Here is a 22,783-nt window from a genome sequence, read left to right as displayed (position 1 = left end):
CCCCAACCATTCTCTTTTTGTTGGGATGCTTTCCTCTTTCCAATAGCTAGCAATCAAAATTCTTGCCGCTGTTGTCGCGTATAGAAATAAGTTAATTTTATCTTTGGGGATATCTTTATCTAGGATTCCTAATAAATATGCCTCTGCCTTTTTGTGTGTGTGATGTCCTTATCAATTTTTTTATTTTGTCATGGATCATGTCCCAAAAGCTTTTAATCTTTGGGCAAGTCCACCACATGTGGTATAACGTACCTTTTGTTCTGTTACATTTCCAACATTTGTCGTTGTTCCTTTTATTTATTTTTGACAGTCTGTCAGGAGTTAAGTACCATCTGTGGTGAATTTTAAAATTGTTCTTGTCTTTCTATTTATATCCAAAAGGAGGTGGTGTAGTCTCTATTAGTGTATTCTTCTGGTTGTAATTGCTTTTAACAGCCACACACATCACTGTATCTTCGGGAGACTTTCGAAACTCTCTCTGGGATCTTTAAGGACTCCTCTTCGTCTTCTCTTCCTGTCCCTGTTTCTAGCAGTCTCCGTCAATGGCAGAGGATCCCTGTGACTCAGCACACCTCCACACTTCTCTTTCCCTTCTCCCACACAGGTATGTCAGATTTCTCAAGTTTTTTTCCTCAGCGGGTCTGTTTTTTAGTCGTTTATTTTCACTACAGTTTTTAGTCCATTATAAAGTCCTCCAATAGTTTATTCTTCTAGTTTTTCCTAATTTCTAGTTTCAGTTCGTTATTTTTGCTCAATCTGGTGTATCTAGACACGCTTTTCTTAAAACACCTTGTGCAATTATTAGCAGAGGGTTTTCGCATGAGGCGCACGGCCGCCTTCTCTGTTGTCTGTTCAGTTCTGTAGTTCTGTCCACAAACTGTTTCTTCCTGCCTCCCCCTCCCTCCACTGAACAGGCAGAGGTTTTCCAATTATTTTCTTTTCTTTCCATTATTTTACAGGGGAGGCATTTGCTTTTCACAGTCTCCTTTTTATAGGAGAGTTCAGCGCTGCCGTGCCGGGGAATTGGGGCGTTTGTACCAGAGAGTGGTTTTGCCTCTTTGCGCAAAGGTCTTCCCCTCATCTTTCTATATCAGTTTTCTTTGTTCTATAATATTGGGAAGCCTCTTCTTTTGCGCTGCCTTAGGCTTCCGCCCTCAGCTTCCCCCCTGAAATTGAGGTGACTTATGCCTAGTCCCTCGTTTTTCCCTCTCTGGCACCAGGTCCGCCTTGAGATTGCAGGAGCGTGGATCTCCACGCGTCTCTCTAGCGGCTGCTCTGGAAGCTTCTGGTTTTTTAACAAAAGTGTTTTTAAACATTTTCTTTAGCTCATTATATATCATTTCCCAGAAAGCTTTTACCTCTTTACACGTCCACCACATATGGTAAAAAGTATCTTCTTTTTCCTTACATGTTGGCCAATTTAACTGGCGTTAAATACCAGTTAATACCACCTATACGTCATTTTCATAACATTTTCTTTAAGCGTACTACATACTGTAAAATTACAGTATTTTTTGCCCTATAGGACGCACTTTTTCCCCTCCAAAAATGAAGGGGAAATGTGTGTGCGTCCTATGGGGCGAATGCAGGCTTTCGCTGAAGCCTGGAGAGCGAGAGGCATCGGTACGCACCGACCCCTCTCGCTCTCCAGGCTTCAGGAACCTCTGTGCAAGCCTTGCGAGCCTGGGGGAGTTCCCGCGGGCTCGCAAGGCTTGCGGGCAGCAGCCTGCAGCCTGAAGCATGGGGTGCGCTGCGGAGCACGCCCCGTGCTTCGGGCAGATGTCCGCAAGCCCTGCGCGCGCGACGGGAGGTCCCGCCGGGCTCGCAAGGCTTGCGGATAGCAGCCTGTTCTGGGGGCTGGGGGGGGGAAAATAAATTATTTTTATTCATTCCCCCCCAAAAAACGAGGTGCGTCCTATGGTCCAGTGTGCCGTATAGGGTGAAAAATACGGTAATACCTTCATTCCATAACCTCTCCCAATCTTCTAACTGTATGCTATGTCCAATATCTTTAGCCCAATATATCATTACCAATTTTACCTCCAAATCCTAATTTTACCTCATAATCCTAATTATGTTTAGCCAGAATTCATTAGGGCTTAACCCAGGTAAGTAGGGTTGGGATTGCAACATGTATCTTTAAAGCACATTCAAAACAGACTTGCCCCCTCAATGAATCTGGGGAACTGTAGTTATTTTGGGAGTTGTAGTTTACCCCTGAGAGAGCAAGATTTCCCAGGAAATCACATTTCAGGTGATTTTGTATGCAGATCATAATGATCCATTGATGAGGCTCCAGAGTCCCCATTCCCTGTTCTTGGTACGGGGGTCTCTCCCCCACCCCATTATTTTCAAAATTATTTTATGTAATAACAATTTTATAGCTGCCAGTTATAGTTCAGCATTTCCATCTAACCCCCAATAATTTGTAAATACAGCATTGGTGTCTATGTAAATCCTAAAAACAAAAGTAAACAATAAAAAACAAGAATGACACCATAGGAATGCAACAGCAGCAGCGCATAGCTAAAACAGACTGTAAATGAACCCATGCCCCCTTAAGATGGAGCCTGTAAGCCTATACACATTACCTGAGAGTCCTCCTCATTGAGTACATTGGGACTTACTTCTGAGTAACCAGGCAGGGAAGTTTCATTTGATTGGGAGGAGGGAGAACAAAGGAGCAGCACTATTTAGTACAGTGGTACCTCAGGTTACATACGCTTCAGGTTACAGACTCCTCTAACCCAGAAATAGTGCTTCAGGTTAAGAACTTTGCTTCGGGATAAGAACAGAAATTGTGCTCCGGCGGCGCAGCAGCAGCAGGAGGCTCCATTAGCTAAAGTGGTGCTTCAGGTTAAGAACAGTTTCAGGTTAAGTACGGAACTCCGGAACGATTTAAGTACTTAAACTGAGGTACCAATGTACAGTTATGATGCTTCAACTGTTCTTAATCTACCCTGACTACTATAATTCTATACCCAATTTGATTTACCTGAGACAAAGCCCCATTAAACATTATGAGAATTACATCTGAGTAAAGATGTGTACATTGTACTTAGAATTTGCTATATAGGGATCTTTGAGTGCCTGGACTTAAACAGAACACTTTACTTTTGCCACCCACCCACCCACTATTTGCACAAAATAACTTCAAGGGAATACCTGTGCCAGATGCTTCCCAACTGCTATGAAAAGTGAACAGCAAGACAAGAAGCTGGATAGAAAAGCAGGAATCAGAAGGTCTTTAGGACCCTGGGGCGTTTCTATCAGCTTGTGTCCAAAACTTGCAGTTTACTCATTGGCTCAAAACAGGGGGAAAGGTCTTGCTTGTTTCTCTCTCTGCCCTCTCAGGAGAGGGAACAAATAGCTTGCTTTCACCCTTTGTAAAGGAAGGTCAGAATCAAGCCAGGGTCCCAAGACACTGTGGGCTTCCTCTGGCTCTCTTCTAAAGAGCCTACTGAATAGGTGTTCCTGTGCAGCTCTAACTGGTTCCTGTCACTGAAGAGAGCAGCTGGTAAGTCATGTTGCTGCAGGATTTCCATCTGTTGAATTTGTTTCCTGACAACAGGGAGCAGTCCTCCCCACAGATCTTCAATGCACTCATGTTATACCTAAACACTTTAGATCTTTAGATCTTGCTTTTCCAGATTGTTCTTTCTACACCTTACCTCTTCTTGTCTTATATGCATCAGCCAGTAGTACCAGGACTAAGTTCCTAGCCAAGTTTTGTTACACATGTTTTGTTTGTTATTATGCATTTCTTACTTTTTCCAAGAAAATGTCAATAAAATCAATTGAAAACAACAACTGTGGATCCTTAGGAGCTTCTGGGTCTGACAGAACACAAGCTTGTTCTGCCTGCAGTGGAAAAAAGGCATTGGTTTGTTTAGAGAAAAGGGTGTGCTCACAACTCAAGATCTAGCTCTAATGGAATTCCTGCCCAGGTTTACAAGGCACATTTTGTTCATTGCGATCATGCAAAGAGCTTAATATGTTAGCTACATCAATGCATCTTAATGAACATACAAGAACTCTCCCTTGTTACATAACCAGTTCTTGCTGTTCTGTATTGTTGGCCCCACTCTCAAGGCAGCGTTTAAATGTGCTTATAAAGGTAAAGGGACCCCTGACCATTAGGTCCAGTCGTGACCGACTCTGGGGTTGCGGTGCTCATCTCGCTTTATTGGCCGAGGGTGCTGGTGTACAGCTTCCAGGTCATGTGGCCAGCATGACTAACCTGCTTCTGGTGAAACCCGAGCAGCACACAGAAACACCATTTACCTTCCTGCTGGAGCGGTACCTATTTATCTACTTGCACTTTGATGTGCTTTCAAACTGCTAGGTTGGCAGGAGCAGGGACTGAGCAACGGGAGCTCACCCCGTTGCAGGGATTCGAACCGCTGACCTTCTGATTGGCAAGTCTTAGGCTTTGTGGTTTAACCCACAGCGCCACCCGCATCCCTAAATGTGCATATACATATAGTAATATTGGTGGGTTAAGCATACAATTCTGAGCTGGATTGTGGACGGTGAATATTCCATAGGTTTTATTGTTTTTCAAATGTATTTCTGTTCTGATTGAATAAACAAAGTCAATAACAAGGTGAAAACTGAGTTTGTAAAGTGATTTTGTAATGTTTTATAGGGGTTGCTCGTGCGCAAGCAGGCAAATATCTCCCTGGCTGGTTGCAAACACCTGGCTGGGCTGTCCGGAGCACCACTCACCCGTGGCTGACTCAGTCGCTGGCAGAATCCGTGAGTGGGCGTTTCTTAAACTTCTTCCAGTAAAGAAGCTGTTTGACGCCCAGTCTCCACCTTCCCTCTCTGTGCGAAAGCCTTCTGCGCAAAGTGGGTGTGGGCAGCGGAGGACCCTTTCCCTCCCCGCTTGTCCCAATAACAAGGTGAAAACTGAGTTTGTAAAGTGATTTTGTAATAGGCAAATATCTCCCTGGGAGCAAATATCTCCCAGCAAACACCTGGCTGGGCTGCCAAAGTAAAGTTTATCTGTCTGGAGCGCCACTCACCCGTGGCTGACTCAGTCGCTGGCAGAATCCGTGAGTGGGCGTTTCTTAAATTTCTTCCAGTAAAGAAGCTGTTTGACGCCCAGTCTCCGCCTTCCCTCTCTGCGCGAAAGCCTTCTGCGCAAAGTGGGTGTGGGCAGCGGAGGACCCTTTCCCTCCCTGCTTGTCCCAGGCAAGGAGTCATGGGACCGCCTTGCCACTGCCAGCTCCTGCCCCCCCTCTCCACTGGTGCTATGCTGATTCTCTTCCCCATCAGATGAGCTGCTTCTCCTGATCCCTGGACGCTCTCTATAATCCCTCTGGCTTTTGCTCTCTCCCTCCAGCACTGATGTCAGTTCCCTGACAGATTTCCATGAAAACATTTGTGGAATTGTTTGGGATGTCCATTGCTTTGGGGAAGAAGATGTTTATAAAAATTCTAGAATAATGCAACAGGTTTTACTGCTTACCCCAAGCTTGGCACTATTGAACCTGTCGCGATTCAAATCGGGTTTAAAAGAACAATGTTCTTACTGTTTATCTTCCTGTGACTAGGGGGACAATAACGAAAATCTGGAACAATTGCACCTGAACTGAACTGAATTATTAGTATGATATATTCTAGCATATAGCCTTCTGGGAGAAACTCCCTGATAAGCTATAGGTATTGGTGGTGGTGGTGGTGGGGAGGACAGAAAAGAGATCAAATTGTGGCCATTGTGTTTCCTTTTTTTAAAATTTTTTTTGTTTTGTTATACACATATGTTACAAATATACAAGCATACAAACATACATTTCATACAATCCTTAAAAGTGTTCAAACATACCTACACTCAATCCCACAAATAATTCCTTTTCCCCTCACCATCCACCACCCTCACCCCACCCTTGTGTTAGACTTCCAATCTACTCAATTACAATTTCTTTCCACTTCCATTACTTTCTTTCACACACCTTTAACCTAATTTCATACTTCTTTTTCTATTACACATTGTTATCCATCTTATTTAGTATTTCGGTACTTGAAATGGAACTTGTTTAGTCTAATAGGAGTTCTGATTTTTCGATACGATTTTGCAAGTATCTTTCAAACACCTTCCAGTCCCTATCTATCTTCTCTTTTGAGATCCTTCCAATTTCTCCCATTGCTTTGGATATATTGTAGTACTCCAATAATTTGGCAAGCCACTCTATTTTTGTCTATTACTTTTCCAATTTTTCGCAATCAATAGCTTTGCGGCTACCGTTGCATATAAATATAAGGTCTTGTCGTCTTCCTTTAGGCTTCCTGGTACTATTCCCAATAAAAAACCTTCTGGTGTTTTCCTAAATGAATATCTAAATATATTTTTTCATTTCATTATATATTGTTTCCCAAAATTGTTTGGTGTTTAAACAATTCCACCATATATGGATCATAGTACCTTTTCCAGTATTGCATCGCCAGCAGACATCACTACAGTTCTTATTCATTTTTGCTATTCTTTCAGGTGTTAAATACCATATGTTGCATTTTAAGGTAATTTTCTTTCAGTATATAACACATGGTGAATTTCATATCTTCTTTCCACAATTATTCCCATTGTTCAAACATAATATTTTCCCCAATATCTTGTGCCCATTTAATCATTGATACTTTAACCAATTCATCCTTTGTTTCCCACTCTAAAATCGGATTATACAATTTAGATATATTTTTTAATTTTTTTTGTATTAAGTATTTATCAAATTTTGATATTTCTTTTTCAAATCCTAACTTTTTGTCTTTTGCTAATCTATACTTAATTTGAATATATTGGAACCAATCACTAATATGAGCTTTAATTTCTGTATAATCCTTTAATTCCAATTCTCCGTTTTCTTCCTTTAATACCATTTTGTAGGTAGCCCAATTTTCTTTCATATTTAATTTTTTCACTGCGACAATTTCTGCCGGCGATGCCCACCAGGGAGTTTTCGGTTCTAGGAGTCTTTCATATTTCTCCCATATTTTATGTATAGACTTTCTGACTCTCTGCCCCAGGAAGCCTTTATGTACTTTAACTTTTTCATCTATTAGATAGGCATGTCATCCAAATCTCGTCTCTACTCCCTCTAAATCCAATACATCCAAATCATCTAATTTGATCCATTCTTTTAGCCAGGTCAGACCCACCGCATCATGATATAACTCCATGTCAGGGAGACCAAATCCTCCTCTCTCCTTCTTATCTATCATTATTTTGTGTTTTATTCTTGGCTTTTTCCCTGACCATACGAATTTAGCCAAATCTCTTTTCCAATTATTAAAACATTTATCTCCTCCTAGTATTGGGATACTTTGAAATAAAAACATCATCCTTGGGAACATGTTCATCTTTATTACTGATATTTTCCCTAGTAAGAAAAGATTTAATTTTCCCCATACTTGCAAATCATTTTTTATTTCATTCCATGTTTTCCCATAGTTCTCATTACTTAAATCTATAGTGTTTGTTGTTAAATTTATTCCAAGATACTTTATTTTCTTTTTGATTTCCAATCCTGTAATTTCTTGTAATTTCACTTTATCTTTTTCTTCCATATTTTTCACTAACATTTTGGTTTTCCCATAGTTTAATTTAAATCTGCCATATTCGTTTATGCATTGCAATATTCTAGGTGTACATTGTAGGGGATTTTCTGTTGTGATCATAACATCATCTGCAAAGGCTCTTAACGTATATGTTTTTCCACCAACTGCTATTTCTCTTATTTGGTTCCGCCTTATTTTCTCTAATAGAACCTCTAATACTATTATAAATAACATTGGGGATAGGGGGCATCCTTGTCTTGTACCTTGTATCAAAAGATATTGATTTCTTCTCCAAACTCTCCATTAATAATAACTTTTGCTTTCTGTTGGTTATATATTGCATTTATACCTTTTTGGAATTTTTCACCTAGACACAATTCTTTTAATAGTTTTTTCATAAATTCCCATGAGATTTTATTGAAAGCCTTCTCTGCATCGATTGAAATAAGGGCTGCTTGTTTATCTCTTCTTACTTGTAGATATTCCATTATGTCTATTATATTTCTAATATTATCCTTTATTTGTCTACCTTCCACAAATCCAGCCTGGTTTTTATGTACTATTTTTCCTATAATTTTTTTCAACCTGTAAGCCAATAATCCTGCATAAATTTTATAAACCGCATTTAACAATGAAATGGATCTATAATTTGAGACAGATTCCAAGTCCATACCTTGTTTTGGCAGGAGCGTTATATACGCTTGAGTCCAAGAGTCTGGAATATTCCCCTTCTCTACCGCTTCCTCTATTACTTCTTTTAGTGGGTCGATTAATTCATTTAACATTTCTTTGTAGTATTCAGCTGGTATGCCATGTGGACCTGGGGATTTCCCTATTTTTAATTTTTGAATTGATTCCTTAATTTCTACGGTTGATATTGGTTCATTTAATAATTTATGGTCTTCTTCTGCTATCTCTATTAATTCATTTTTCTTTATATATTCCTCTATTTCTTCTATTGGCACTTCATCTTTTTGATATAATTTTTTGTAATATTTTTCAAATTCTTTTTTAATTTGTGTCATATCCTTTATTGTCCTCTCTTCTACTTTTATTTTATTTATTAATTTTTCATTTCTTTGTTTTTTTAATTGTCAGGCAAGGATCTTGCCTGGTTTATTTGCCCATTCAAAATTTTTATATTCCCAAAATTTGATTTGTTGTTCTACCTCCTGTTCTATAATTTTATTATATTCTACTCTCAGTAATTTAATTTCCTAATTTAATCTCTCTTTATTTTTGCTTGCATAGGCCAATTTTTCCTTCCTTTTAATTTCTTCTAAAAGCTCCCTTTTCTTTTTTTCTTTTCTTTATTCTTATATGCTATTGAGTTTTGTTGTATGAAATATCCCCTAATAACTGCCTTCCCAGCATCCCACACTGTTTTAACATCTGTCCCTTTCCTCCAATTGTTTTCAAAATATTCCTTCATCAACTTTCTGGCTCCTTGTATTACTTTTTGGTTTTTTAATAAGAAAACATTCATTCTCCACCTTTTTTTTCCTTCTCTTTTCCTTTAAGAGTTAATGATACTGGATTGTGATCTGTAAGAGTTTTTGGTAATATTTCGGCATTCTCTGCTTCAATTGTCATATCCTTAGTAATCCATATACTATCGATTCGACTATAAAATTTTTTTGGTTCTGAGAAATATGTGAACTCCTTTTCGACAGGATATTTATATCTCCATATATCTACTAAATCAAAAATCTTTACCATTTCCATAAAGCTTTTTGGCAGCTTCCCTTCATTTCCCCCCTCTTCTTCTGCAATCTATCCAATTCTGGTTCCATTACTCCATTTAAATCCCCCAACACAATAATTTTCATATCTATATATTCCATTAATCTTACTTTAACATAGAATTCTGATTTTCTTTTATTTGATCCATAGATCCCCGCTACCCCAATTGGTTCCCTCTCTAGTGATATTTTGACTATTACAATCCTCCCCTCTTTATCTTCATATAACAATTCTGGTTCGTATTTGAAGGGAAGCCTTGCTTTTGCACATGCCTGCATAATGGGAAGCTCTGCTTCTGCACATGACTGTGGCCTGATGGGAAGTCTTGCTTCTAAGCTTTGCTTCTGCACATGATTCTGGCAAACTGTTCTAAGCTGAAACATTCCTAGAATGTTCAGTTCACATTGAGTTCGTACCCTGACTTGTTCTTAATGCATAGTTGACCACATCTACGGATGAATGCTATATCAATCACTAGTAAAAGTTTAATTAGGAGGTTTTCATGCCTGTCTAGTTCTGTGCTCCCTTTCCCAGCCTTTAATCTATTGATGATTAATGCCTATATGCAACCTTTGCTTTGTACTTGTGTTAACCAATCAGCAATAAGCACATACGTGGCAATGCTGTAATATTCAATAAAAGAGACTTCTCGAGACTTGTTCGAGAGATGCCGCCAATATGACACTCACCACTCATCTGTCATTATTTCAACCCAAAAGTATTTGCTTTTAACATACATTATAACCCCCCTCTTTTTTCTTAAATCAGATGCGATGAATTCTTCCCCTAACTTTGGTTTTACCAATAATCTTTTATGTTTAGTATTGATGTGGGTTTCTTATATACAAGCAAGGTCCCACTTCTGCCTCTCTAAGATACGTTCTATTTTCTGCCTCTTCCTCCTATTGTTTAGACCATTTACGTTCCAAGATAACAATTTGAATTTCATCCTTTGTTAAAAAATTATAAAGTTAGTAGAAAGAGTTTAAATTATCTGCAGTGGCGAAGGAGAAGGATTTTGTAATAGCTATTGGTCTGATTATTTACCACTGGCATAGTTCTTTATCCTTCCACCCTTTGCTGAGCTCTTTCTTCTTCTTCCACCTCATCCAATAGCTCTCCCTTTCTTCCTTCCTCATTTCTTACTTCGCTTTTCCCTCCTCCTAATTCTCCTCGATACTTCCTCCAAAACATATCTGCTTCCTCAAATGTCTCAAATTGTCTTCTTTTTCCTTTGAAATTGAAGGAAATCCCCACTGGGTATTCCCATCTGAAGGATATTGATTTGGCCTTTAGTGCTTTTGTTAGAAATTGGAATTGCTGTCTCTTTTTTATCGACCTGGATGGGACTTCTCGTAAAATTATTATTTCCTTTCCATCTATGGCTAATTTGTTCTTACTCTTTGCTTGGAGGATCTTATCTTTCATCCAATTCGATGTGAATACAATGATGCAGTCTGCCGGCCATTTGTTCATTTTTGCTTTCCTTGAGTTCACTCTGAAGATTTTCTCTGTCTGTTCTATTATGTCTTTTTCCTGTAAATGTAGCCACTTTGCTAAAGTTTCAGGCATCTTCTTCCAAATATCCTCCTTCTCCTCTTCTGGAACATTCCTGAATCTCAAGGTCTTCTCTTTAATCTGCATCTGTATCATTGCTAGCGCATCCCCAGTAGCTTCCTGGATTGCTTTTTCTTCCTACATCTCCTTTTTCAATTTGACCATTTCTTTTCTTTGTTCCCTTTGTTCTTTGCTAATTTTCTTCACCATCTCTTCCATTTGTTGATTTTTATTCTTAATTTCTTGTATTTTCTTATCTGTCTCCTTCATTCCTTCTAAGACTTCTATTAATTTTTCCTTTATTTCTTCATTTTCTTTTTCATTTTTTCCATTGTGTTTTCTAATTTTTCTAATTTCCCATCAATTGTGTTGATTTTTTCTTCCAACTCTTTTCTCAATCCTCCCACGTCCAATTTCAAACTAATAATAAGCTCCTTCAAATCCATTTCTTCAAGGCCTGAGTTTCTCACAGTACCGGTGTACACCCCGACCTGCTTACTGCAGTCAGAGCTCACACTGTTGCAGCTGTGGTAAAAGCGGAAGTCCCCCATTGTGTTTCCTTTTGTTTGAGCATAAAGATGGACAGGGCATAGCTGGATACTTTCAACAATATATAAATCAGTGTAGATATCCTGACGTCCAAAGGGAAATATTTAAATTGTTTTCCAGAAATTTTGCAAGAACGTAACAGAAGAGGAAGACAACTAAATATTCAAGTGCTGCTTTTGTTTATATTAACTCTGCTGTCGTGTTTCGTATCTTACTATGCTATGATCTGGATTATCTTTTTTGGTAGTTTGTTTATTTGTAGTAATATCTTATGGTTGAGTAATGACCTTGATATGACATAGCGTAAAGACTCAATGAAGATCTACTGTATATGTTTTTTTAAAAAAGTTTTACTTTTCTTGTATAATCAAAAGATTAAATTTCCTCCTTGGAACTAACTGATCAGGAAAATAGATTAAAAATCCCATTGACAACATGTTTACACCATCATAACCATCAACCCTTTGGCAACAGACTATTCAAAATTTAAAGGACCTATCAGTGTATATGGTTTACAGCTTATATAAACAATGCACCTGAACTTAATCGACATATGGGCCCCCCAACAAAGTTCTTGTACAAGCCTCTGATGTTGTTTGGTTGGAAGTGGGGATTTCCTTATTATTATTATTATTATTATTATTATTACAGTGGTGCCTCGCAAGACAAAATTAATTCGTTCCACAAGTCTTCATCTTGCGAGTTTTTCGTCTTGCGAAGCACGGTTTCCCATAGGAATGCATTAAAAATCAATTAATGCGTTCCTATGGAAACCGCCTTCAGACCAGGTCCGGGGACAGTCTGTCCCCCGACCTCTTCTGAAGGCCGGTGGGGGGCGAAAGTCTTTGCTTTCCCCCCCCCGCCTGCCTTCCCGGGAGAGCGGAGAAGCAGCGCTGCCTTCCCGCTCTCCCAGGAAGGCAGGCAGGGGGGGAACAAAGACTTTTGCCCCCCGCCAGCCTTCAGAAGAGGTCCAGGAAAATAATATGCATTACTTACAAGAAGGAGAAAAGAAAAGAAAAAGAAAAAGAAATAAAAAACAATACAGTACAATATATAAACAATACACAACACAACATTGACACATTAAACAAAACGAGAGCAAAAACAATTAAAAGAAACAACATCATCACTACTGGGTTAGCGCCATCGGCGAATGGCGGAGTTCCTCCAATCGCTTTTTGTAAATAGGCTGAAGCAAAAACTTGGTAATCTAATAGCCTGGAAAGTTGTTTGCAAAGGCTGGAATTTCCTGCATTTATAACCAATAAAACCCCCTTGGAAGCAGGAGAAAAGGGGGGGGGGATTTGACTGTTTAAGCCTGCAGGAGAGGGAGTAAAGGAAAATAAGTTTCCATCGTCTCAAACCTGGGAACGGGGTGTCAGGATAGAAATTGTTGGACACGTCCATTGATTGTAAGTGCAGCATTTTGACAGATAGTTAAAAAAGAGAAACAAAGTGACTTCAATGTTGCCTTCCGCATTCTAAAGAAACAAAGTATTTGAAAATTGAAAGTAACTTTCTTTTGTTGGATATGTTTCAAAAAGATGGATACAAATAGAAATTGTGTCCCCTAGAGGGAGCTTGTCAATTTGCTGCTGCAGTTTACTTGGAGACCTTACAGCTGTGAGATTGGGATCATGGGACCAGTCGTTTGACCTTGAATAGAAATGTGTTGGGAGGAAGTTTTGGTGACTGCCTTTTGTAAGACAAATGCTTTGCTGGAGCAGTTGCATGAGAAGACGGATTTGATGAATGAGAAGTTGGACTTGATGACTGCTGTAGTCAGTCAATATGGATTAACAGGAAATACGGTTACAGAAATTATACAGCGACCAACTCAGGAAACTGGTTTGACTGGGCAAGTGCAAGGGCAGATGAAGATGGAGGAGGCTGTGATCACACCTCAAGCAATACAAATGGAGAGACCCGAAGCCCTGCAGGAGCATAAGCCACTGTTTTGGAAGATTGAACTTGGAGTGGGCCTAAGAGAGCCTGGAGCTAAGGAGGCTCTTAACTTTGGTGGGACTCTGAAACATGCTGATAACTATTTTTTGGATAACTACTTTTCGGATTACAATGATGATGGCGGGGAGTGTGACTTTGGGGAATGGGCTAGCCTGATGAGGGAAGATGGAGACAATTATTGGTTGGAATCCCCCAGAGACCTACTCCTCAAGGAGAAAGGGAAGACATTAAGAAAGATACCAACAAAAGACAAGGAAAAGTGTAAGCATAAACAACAAGAAGAAAATCTGCAGAAGGGGCATAGAAGAGACTTAAGGGCCTCGGACATAAGATCACCAGGTTGATGGACTGGATGGAATGGACAGTAAGGACTGACAAAACCTGAGACCAGGAAGAAGGGACGTTGGATTAAAATTAGAAAAAAGAAAAAAAAGTCTAGAAAAGGAAATTTTTTATTATTATTATTTCTGGAATTAGTGTAAAACTAATGAAACACTAGGGGAAATGTTGGAATGGAATTATCTGGCTTTAGTAGAAAGGATACAAGGAATTATGTATAAATATGTTTTAAATTTTGAATTTTAAGGTTTATTATGGTAAGATAAGGTTAAATAAATTAAGGTAAATTGAATAACAGAATATGGTGAAATATGAAAAGGATTTGCTGAGTTAACTAATAGGCTAGACTGTTAAGATAAATTAGAGTTGAGAAAGATGGAAAGAATTTGCTGAAACAACGAATTAAGCTAGAATACAAAAAGGGAGGTGTGAGGAGGTCAAAGAAATAAGCAAATGAAAATATGTAACATGGGATTTGTATTCTTTTTTCTTTTTGTTGTTGTTGTTGTTGTTGTTTTTATCTCTCTCTTTTATGTACCTGTTCTTTTTCTTATTTTTCCTTTTTTCTTTTTTCTTGTATTTTTGAAATTTTGAATAAATATCATTTAAAAAACAAAAAAACAAAAACCAAAAACACACATCATACCATCTTAATACCCTCTCTTTCATTCCCTTGTTTCATCGACCTCCTCTCACCTCCCTTTTTGTATTCCATTTCTATTAATTATTTCAGCAAATCCTTTCCATCTTTCTCTATTTTCTGTCATATGGTTATCTTAACATATTTTAACCTTATTTTCCATTAATACTATAGTACTTATTTATGCTTAATTCCTTATAACATTTCTACTAAAGCCGTATAATTCCATTCCAACATTTTTCTAACACTCATTAATTTTACATTATTTCCATACATAGACTTTAAACTTTTTCCAATAATCTTCCACCTCCCTGGTCTCGGATTCTGCCAGTCATTTCCGTCAATTCCATATAGTCCATCAACCTGGTGATCTGTCTGAGGCGCTTAACTCTTTTCCAAGTCCCTTCTGCAAGTCTTCTTCATATTTATACATGCATTTAACTTTGTCTTCTACTGATCTTGTTCTTATTTCCTTCCTTTGATGCTGGAGTAGATCTCGGGGAAATTCCCACCTAGCAATGTTTTTATTCCTTCTCGACAGGTCAGCCAAATCTCCATAGTTAAAACTAAGATCCAAAAGATATTTCAGGACATATTTCAAAGTTCCTCCAAAGCTGGAGGTCCCAACTCCAGTCTCCTCCTGACCCAAGTCCAGGTCCCAAAAGTCAGTAAATCCCTGCATGAAGGGATCTATCCAGCTTTCCTTCTCCAGTCCAAGCGGGGCTCCAATCTTCAAAATTTGACTTTATCTAAATTCAATCATAAAAGGCATCAACTTATAGTCATCAAATTGCATCTGTAAGGCTGGGGCTCTCTCCCTCTCCACTTGTGCTACTTTAGGTTCAACAACCACAACTTTCTCCCCCGCCTTCTCCACAATTTGCCATGTCAAAGTAGATCCCTGTATCGATTCCTGAATAGTTTCCGTATTAATATTCACTTTTTGTCCCAATTTAGTCACCTTTTGTTCCAAGTTATCAATTTTTATAGTCATCGCATCCATCTTCTTATGGAGCTGTTCCAGTGAATCATTTATCTTACATAATGCAACCACTAAGGCTTCTTCTGTCAACATTCTTAACACTCCAAGGTCAATCCCAGATTCTCACAGTTTTTTATCTTGCAGCTGGAAATTCCCCCAGCTCAGCTCATGTAACAATTTCAAAGGCTTCCTCTACGGGAAAACAATTTCTATTTGTATCAATCCTTTTAAGCACAGTTCAAGCAATAAAGTTAGTTTCAATTTTCAGTTACTTTTAGTCCTTTTTAAACACAGAAGGAGACAATGGAAACAATGTATTTCTCTTATTTAACTAGCTGTCAACAAACGATCTATTCACAGTCAATGAGCATTTCCAAAACGTCAGTCTTACTAGCAGCCCATTTCCAGGTTCAGAGCGGTGGTAATTTGACTTTCTTCACTCTCTCCTGCAGGCTTACACGATCGAAAATTTCCCCCCTCTTCTCCTGCTTCCAAGGGGGGGGGTGATGTTTTTAGCCGATGGAAGTTTAATCCTTTACGGAAGGCTTTCCAAGACTTTAGCTTGCAGCCTATTTGCTTCAGTCTATTTACAAAAGAGGAAGGCGGACTTCCTGTTTGAAACTTCCCCGTTTCAGTGCCAAATTAAGATGTTTAAAAATCCAATTTTCTGTTCTACTCACGGGTAGTTGTTTTAAGATCAAATTGTCCACAGGAGAAAGTCAGCACTCTCCGGCAACAGCAATGAGGCTTCACTCCGTGAAAGAAGCAGTCAATTCGAAGCACCGCGCCACTCACCCCACGTCACTCCGGATCCCCGAAACCGGGTTTCCCCGCGAGTAGGGGAGGCGCAAAAGGTGCCAGCCGAATCCCACGTTCACAGGCTTCTCCTGCCTGTGATTTTTTGTGGGTCCCCGCCTTTGCCGTGGCGGCCAGACCCTAATTTCCACGAAGCAAATTCCTCCCAATCAGAGGAATTCAGCCATTACCGGAGGCGCTAACCCGGAAGTCCTCCCCAGGTGCCATCATGGAGGGGGTGACAGATGATCAAGGAACAATTACTGCCCTACTAGGGCAGTTCATAAAAAACTTTTTTTTTAAAAAAAGAAAAAAGCCTGCTCCAAAGGTCCTGTCTTACTACACTAGGGATTATATAGCTCCATATGAAATTTCATGCATGTCAGTTAATATCTTGACCCTCCTCCACAAAAATAGCTGTTTACTTGGCCATTTTCCTGTGTTGTGAAGGCTGAAATTTCAACAAAGCACATGCCTTTGCTAGACTTTTTTCGGCCACCTGCTAAAAGCATTATTTTTTAGGCAAGCATACCTAGATGCTTAGGAAGTTGAAGTTCTTGATATTTTAGCTTTTGTATGTTTTAAAGTAGGATTGTTAATTTTTCTTGATTTTACTGCTGTGGTGGTTTTTTGTTTTGGTAAACCACTTTGCATGTTTTTTAAAATAAAGTTTATTAAATAAATAAACAATAAATATAAATAAAATAACACAATCCATCCTGTAGATATAAGTATCTGTCCATAGTCGCCTACTTGTTATCAGAGGCTCAGAATCCACATTCCTTTGTAAGAAAACATGAAATAACGTAAAAGCATTTCTGCAGGCAAAAATCAATCAATCAATCAATCAATCAAGGGGGGTGGTGACAAGAAATGTTCCGCACCAGGTTCCACCTGACCTTCCTACACCTCTGTATGAAAGGTGCCGGAACTGAGTTCTGGTGAGTTCTGGCTGGGGGAAAAAAGCCCTGGCTAAGACTAGTACTACATGATATGGTAGCGCTCAATGGAACTCACAAGAGCTGAGTTGCTTCTGCTTATGGGAGGGAGAGAAGCAACACTGCAGTGACGGAGCCAATCTGGTGCTCTTGGCAATGCATTTGCATTGCATCAATTTCTTCCCTTCTGCATGGTCTGCTGCTGGCTAAAACTGCCTAGTACTAGAGGGCTCTGGCCCTCTGAATGATCCTTCTCCCATCATCCCTGTCTATTGGCCATACTGGCTGGGGCTGCTGGGAGTTGGAGACCAAAAATATCAGGAATCCGTGTTCACCATGCAGCCATCAATCAGCAACTGTCAGGGGTCCGTGGAACGTCCGTGGAACGCTAGGGCTGCTGGGAGTTGGAGACTGAAAATATCAGGAGAGGTGCTGGTTCCCAGTCCCAGATCTAGTCATACTGTTGCCAAAACAAAATATAATCTATGCAATATTGAACAGAAGGCGGGCAGATAGACTCCTCTGGCCTCCTTAGCCAGAGGTCAGAGTTGCTGAAACTACCCCAGATCCAAACCTTTCAGGAGCAAAAGGCATCCTGCTTAGTGTAAGTTTTTATTTTCTTTATTGACAGTGCTTTGATTTGCACGGGGAGAAAATCCTTCTTGGAAATGTCATGAAGGAAATTAACCTTTGCTGTTCCAAAAAAGTGAAAATAGGAAGGAAATATTTTAATTCTGATTGCTGCTCTTCCCCACTCTCTTTTTCCTGCTTGGTGGAATCATTCATTGGGTCATTTCCTGCCTCTTTATGGGCATGATGTACAGTAATATAGGCAGACTTTGTTCTCATTTCCTACAGGCGCATCAGCCAAGAACACAGCTGTGGCTGCTCTAGTGGTATCAGATTCAGGTTTCCCTCAGCAGACAGCAGACCAGTCTGCAAAAGGAACACCTAGAGGGGTTTGAAGATGCTGCTGCAGCTGCTCTCTGTCCTCTGGGAGGCCTTGTCCCTGAAGGTCGTTCTGGTGTTTCTGGCTACATTTCTACTTCTTGCTGATTACAAGAGAAATATTCGCCCAAGGAATTACCCCCCAGGGCCCATGCCTCTTCCTTTGCTGGGTAATATGCTACATGTGGATTTCAAGAAGCCTCACATTTCATTACAAAAGGTAAGGATGAAGGATAAACCTATGGCATGAATTAAATACGACACTGCTGTGCCAGATTTGGGGTGGTGCAAGTGGTTCCCTGGCATAAGGCACTGAGTCAAGTGGGCAAAGAATTGAGAGGAACGATCATTGTGAAGATCCATTTATGTGTGCCAGATTTTGGTCACTCTCAGGGTGCCATACTACCAAAATATGCCCCTACATTGCACTGGAAAGGAGTGTAAGACCCTGGCTGGAGAAGCAGGTTGAGATGCTTCCAGGTTTAGCATCCTGATTCTGAGAGAGGTCAGCCTCATGTCTGTGAGGAGCCCATATGTGGGGCACCAAGAAAAATGCCTTTCTTTTTGTTTCTTCCCAGAATATGGTATCCAGAAGTGTTTTGCCTCTGAACTTTGAGGATCTATTTTATTCTACAGTTATTTGTAACAAATCTGGGTCTTACAACTGCCTTTCACTTACCGTGGTTGGCAGAGTATTTTTTGTGTGTGTTTGTATGTTTTGTTGCTCCTTGTCCTACCTTCCCCACTTTTATCTTTGCAACAACTCTGTGTAGTACACTAGGCAAAGTTACTACATGCAAATAAGCCGCAACTCTTGTGAATACATTGCAGGTGGAGGATGGAGGGGGCCTGTCCATGTACAGACCCTGGAAACCATTTTGGCATTTCTGATGTCCCCGATATATTTGATGGCAATCAAAGTTCCCTTCTTCCATATAGGCATTCAAGAAGCACCAAGCAGACAAATAATATATATAATATATAATATATAATATATAATATATAATATATAATATATAATATATAATATATAATATATAATATATAATATATAATATATAATATATAATATATAATATATAATATATAATATATAATATATAATATATAATATATAATATATAATATATAATATATAATATATAGAGAGAGGATTGTTGGGTGTAGTGAAGGGTTAACCTTCTATGCCTCGTGCTTGAGGGGACGGGCTTACAAGGGAAGTAAGCCAAGACATGACGAAAGCAGCTTGGAATGTTGTGAACTGAGTGGAAATTGAAAGCATTCAGTTCAGCCGCTGCAAGGAGAGAGAGGAGGCAGAGAAAATGCAGCTTAACACGGATGGCTGTTGTGGATTGTAAATGCGCTATTTTGCTTCCAATAAAGAGATATAAGGACAGAAGAACCGTCTGGACTGATTACTGCCCTTTCGACACACAGGCACTGTGTAATTCTGCTAATTGCTTTATGACCGCTCCGAAGCCACACTGTGTAAACAGAAGCTGGAGAGGCTCTCAGGGGAAGCGTGGCTGGGCGCCAAACAATAAAGCAACAAAACTATCATTTCTTACATTCTACCTCAATCTCCATTCAGCTTATAGAAAAATACGGCAATGTCTACAGTCTTCAGGTTGGAAGCATGAGGTTTGTGTTTGTGAATGGATTGCATCTGATGAAAGAGGCTCTTGTCCATCAGGGTGAAAACTTTGTAGATCGACCAAGTAGTCCTGGTATCCAGGAAATATTTGGGACATCTGGTAAGTTTCTTTTAATGTTGTCAATTATTTAGATAATTAAATAATTCCTTTTTATTTTTTATTTTTAATGGTCTGCATTGATTGGGGAACCTTTTAGATTATTCCTCAAGTTTAAATATTCAGGACTCATTGTTAGATCTTTCCTTAATCTTCATTTTCATTCCTTGCATCTTTAAACTACTACTAGTAAGATGTGTCATAAAAGTATACCTACTAAACTGTTTAGATTAACTGAACTCACCATTCAGTATTGAGTACTGAAGATAAACAGCTTGTAAATAAGAACCTGGCATTATTATGGATGGAGGAATCTGTCGGTTTTTCTTTCAATCAGTTCTTCATTTTTCCATTCTTCAGTTTGAAACACTTACACATCAGTAACACTCCAGTTTGTGCATTGTTTCAGCAAGTGAGACTGAAGTAAGATTGCATTTAAATTCAAGATGAACTGAATTTCTGTCCCATCACTAGTAGAGATGGAATAATAGTTAGCGCTTAAGCATGAAAGGAACAGGTAATATCTTCTTCATAGTCATTTATCTGTTGTTGTTTAGTCGTTTAGTCGTGTCCGACTCTTCGTGATGCCATGGACCAGAGCACGCCAGGCACCCCTGTCTTCCACTGCCTCCCGCAGTTTGGTCAGATTCATGTTTGTAGCTTCGAGAACACTGTCCAACCATCTTGTCCTCTGTCGTCCCCTTCTCCTTGTGCCCTCCATCTTCCCCAGCATCAGGGTCTTTTCCAGGGAGTCTTCTCTTCTCATGAGGTGGCCAAAGTATTGGAGCCTCAGCTTCACGATCTGTCCTTCCAGTGAGCCCTCAGGGCTGATTTCCTTAAGAATGGACACGTTTGATCTTCTTGCAGTCCATGGGACTCTCAAGAGTCTCCTCCAGCACCATAATTCAAAAGCGCCAATTCTTCGGCGATCAGCCTTCTTGATGGTCCGGCTCTCACTTCCATACATAGCTACTGGGAAAACCATGGCTTTAACTATACGGACCTTTGTTGGTAAGGTGATGTAAAGGGAAGTTTTCCTTCTGCACATAAGATCATTCCCTCTGCACATAACTGTTGCATTATAGGGATACATAACTGTGGCCTTATGGGAAGTCTTGCTATGGGAAGTCTTGCTTCTTTCCTCTTGCATTCTGGGAAGTCTCACTTATAATCTTCTCTCTGTTTCTGCACACACTGTACAAACCTGCTCCAAACACCAAGACATTCCCTCATCGCTCAGTTCACCTTAAGTTCATGGTGACTTGTACTCCATGCATAGCTGACCACATCTATAGAACTTGATTATTATATTCTTTCATGTTATGATCAATCATTAGTAATTGTTCATGTTATATTAATCTTTAGTTATAATTAATTAGGAGGTTTCATGCTTGTCTAGTCCCAACCTCGTTTCCCAGCCTTTAATCTACCAGTGATTAATGTTCACATGTAATTCCCACCCCTCACATGTAATTCCCGCCTTGCATTTGCATTAACCAATAGGCAATGAGTTTCTTTGTGTTTGTATCAACCAATCAACCACAAGTACACCTGTGGCAATGTTTGTGATATTCAATAAAAGAGAGTTCCCGGGACTTCCCCGGCAGACGCCTCTCACATGACACCTACTACTCGTCTCCCGTGATTTTCATTCCTACATCTGGTGACCCCGACGTGCCAGATCCCTTACGCAGCCTAGCACCTGTACTTCACTCGACTGGAAAAGTCTCAGCGCGCTTACTTCGTGAGTATGGGGAGCAATTTGACAAAATTGCAGAAAGAACATGCCAGGGAATTGTTTTCTCTAGTTAGACAGCGAGTTGCGGGTGTTAATGTTTCCTTAAAAGAAATTGAACAGCTCCTTGCTGAGATCAATTGCCAATATCCCTCCTACCCCGAAAGGGTGTCCCTTGAGGTGGGGACTTGGCAAAAGATCGGGAAGACCCTCTTTGCAGAACCGAGGGCTCCGATTCATTGTCTGCTCACCTGGCAGAAATGTGCAGCTGCCGTTGCTAAATTAGGACCCCAGGCGTCTCCTTCGGCCCCTGCCCTTCTGGCTGTTGCAGACAATCCCCCCCCTCCTTATCCTAAGCTTTTGCCTCCATTGCAGCCTTGCCAACCCCTCCCTACACCTCAGCCCGCAAACCTATCCACCCCTACCCTTCCTCCTTTGCCTGCTTTGCCTGCCACAACCCCTGCGTGCTCTCCTACAGGAGCTGTGCGCACCTCACTTTCCCTGGCTAGGCAGAAAGGAATTCTGTCCTTAGAGGAGGAATCTGTGTGGGCTGGGGAATTGCCTTCTGCTTTCCCTATTAGCTCTTTTGTTAATATTAAACAACAACATTCAGAGCCCTACCATCAATTTATAGATAGATTGAAAGAAGCAGTCACCAGGCAGGTTGATAATACTACAGCCCAGAATGAACTGATGAAAAAATTGGCTTTTGAAAATGCAAACACCGACTGTAAGAAGGCTTTGCAGTCAATCATTAACCGTCCTCTGGCTCAGATGATTCAATCCTGTGCGGAAATTGGCAGTCAGAGCCATGCCATGTCCTTGCTTGCCGGAGCCAATCCAAATTTGGCAGCCAACCAAAGTGAATTTAAGCATAGCGCAGTAGCTCTGTCCCGTTGGATGCCCTTACTGTGTTTAGTAATGGAGCCCCCTCCAGGGGGGTCGTTGCATGGCTACAAAATGATAAATGGCACAGCCTCTACACTCTTCCACAGAAGTTTGCCCAGCATTCTGAGCTGGCAGCTGCTGTTAAAGTTTTGCATCATTTCTCCACGCAGCCAATTCCATGACCCCATACGTGGCTTACTTTAATGTTACTTGTGCCCGTATGGTGAACTGCACAAAAACCAACAGTGTAAAAATGGGCAAGGATAACTTCAATTGTTCTGATTATGTAAATATTTCATATATATATAAATACACAGAGCTGCCTGACGGCTGGTTTTGGTCGTGTCCAGGCTTCACGTTTAATTACATTCCTGCAAACATCAGCCATGGCACGCC

The 22,783-nt window shown here is 40.1% G+C and overlaps 1 protein-coding gene across 4 annotated transcripts in view; it reads left to right on the top strand.

Moving 5' to 3' along the window:
* The first annotated feature begins 461 nt into the window (after nucleotides 1–461).
* Nucleotides 462–22,783, top strand: part of LOC309372317 (cytochrome P450 2J2-like) — a 39,597-nt gene continuing 17,275 nt past the window's right edge. Inside the window, exons 1-3 of one of the 4 annotated variants that reach the window (XM_081915840.1) lie at nucleotides 462–604; nucleotides 17,924–18,233; nucleotides 19,605–19,767. In XM_081915840.1, the coding sequence (XP_081771966.1) occupies nucleotides 18,033–18,233; nucleotides 19,605–19,767 (364 nt within the window). In that variant the 5' untranslated portion in view covers nucleotides 462–604; nucleotides 17,924–18,032. Of the gene's footprint in view, nucleotides 605–2,869; nucleotides 3,518–17,923; nucleotides 18,234–19,604; nucleotides 19,768–22,783 lie in introns of those variants that run through there. The other 3 variants (XM_081915839.1, XM_081915841.1, XM_081915842.1) reach the window with 3 other exon arrangements.

The sequence above is a fragment of the Podarcis melisellensis genome, assembly GCF_964234715.1.
Source record: "Podarcis melisellensis genome assembly, chromosome: 6".
Classification (NCBI taxonomy): Eukaryota; Metazoa; Chordata; class Lepidosauria; order Squamata; family Lacertidae; genus Podarcis; species Podarcis melisellensis.
The sequence above is the reverse complement of the archived record's forward strand: the minus strand, read 5'-3'. Positions and strand labels throughout refer to the sequence as shown.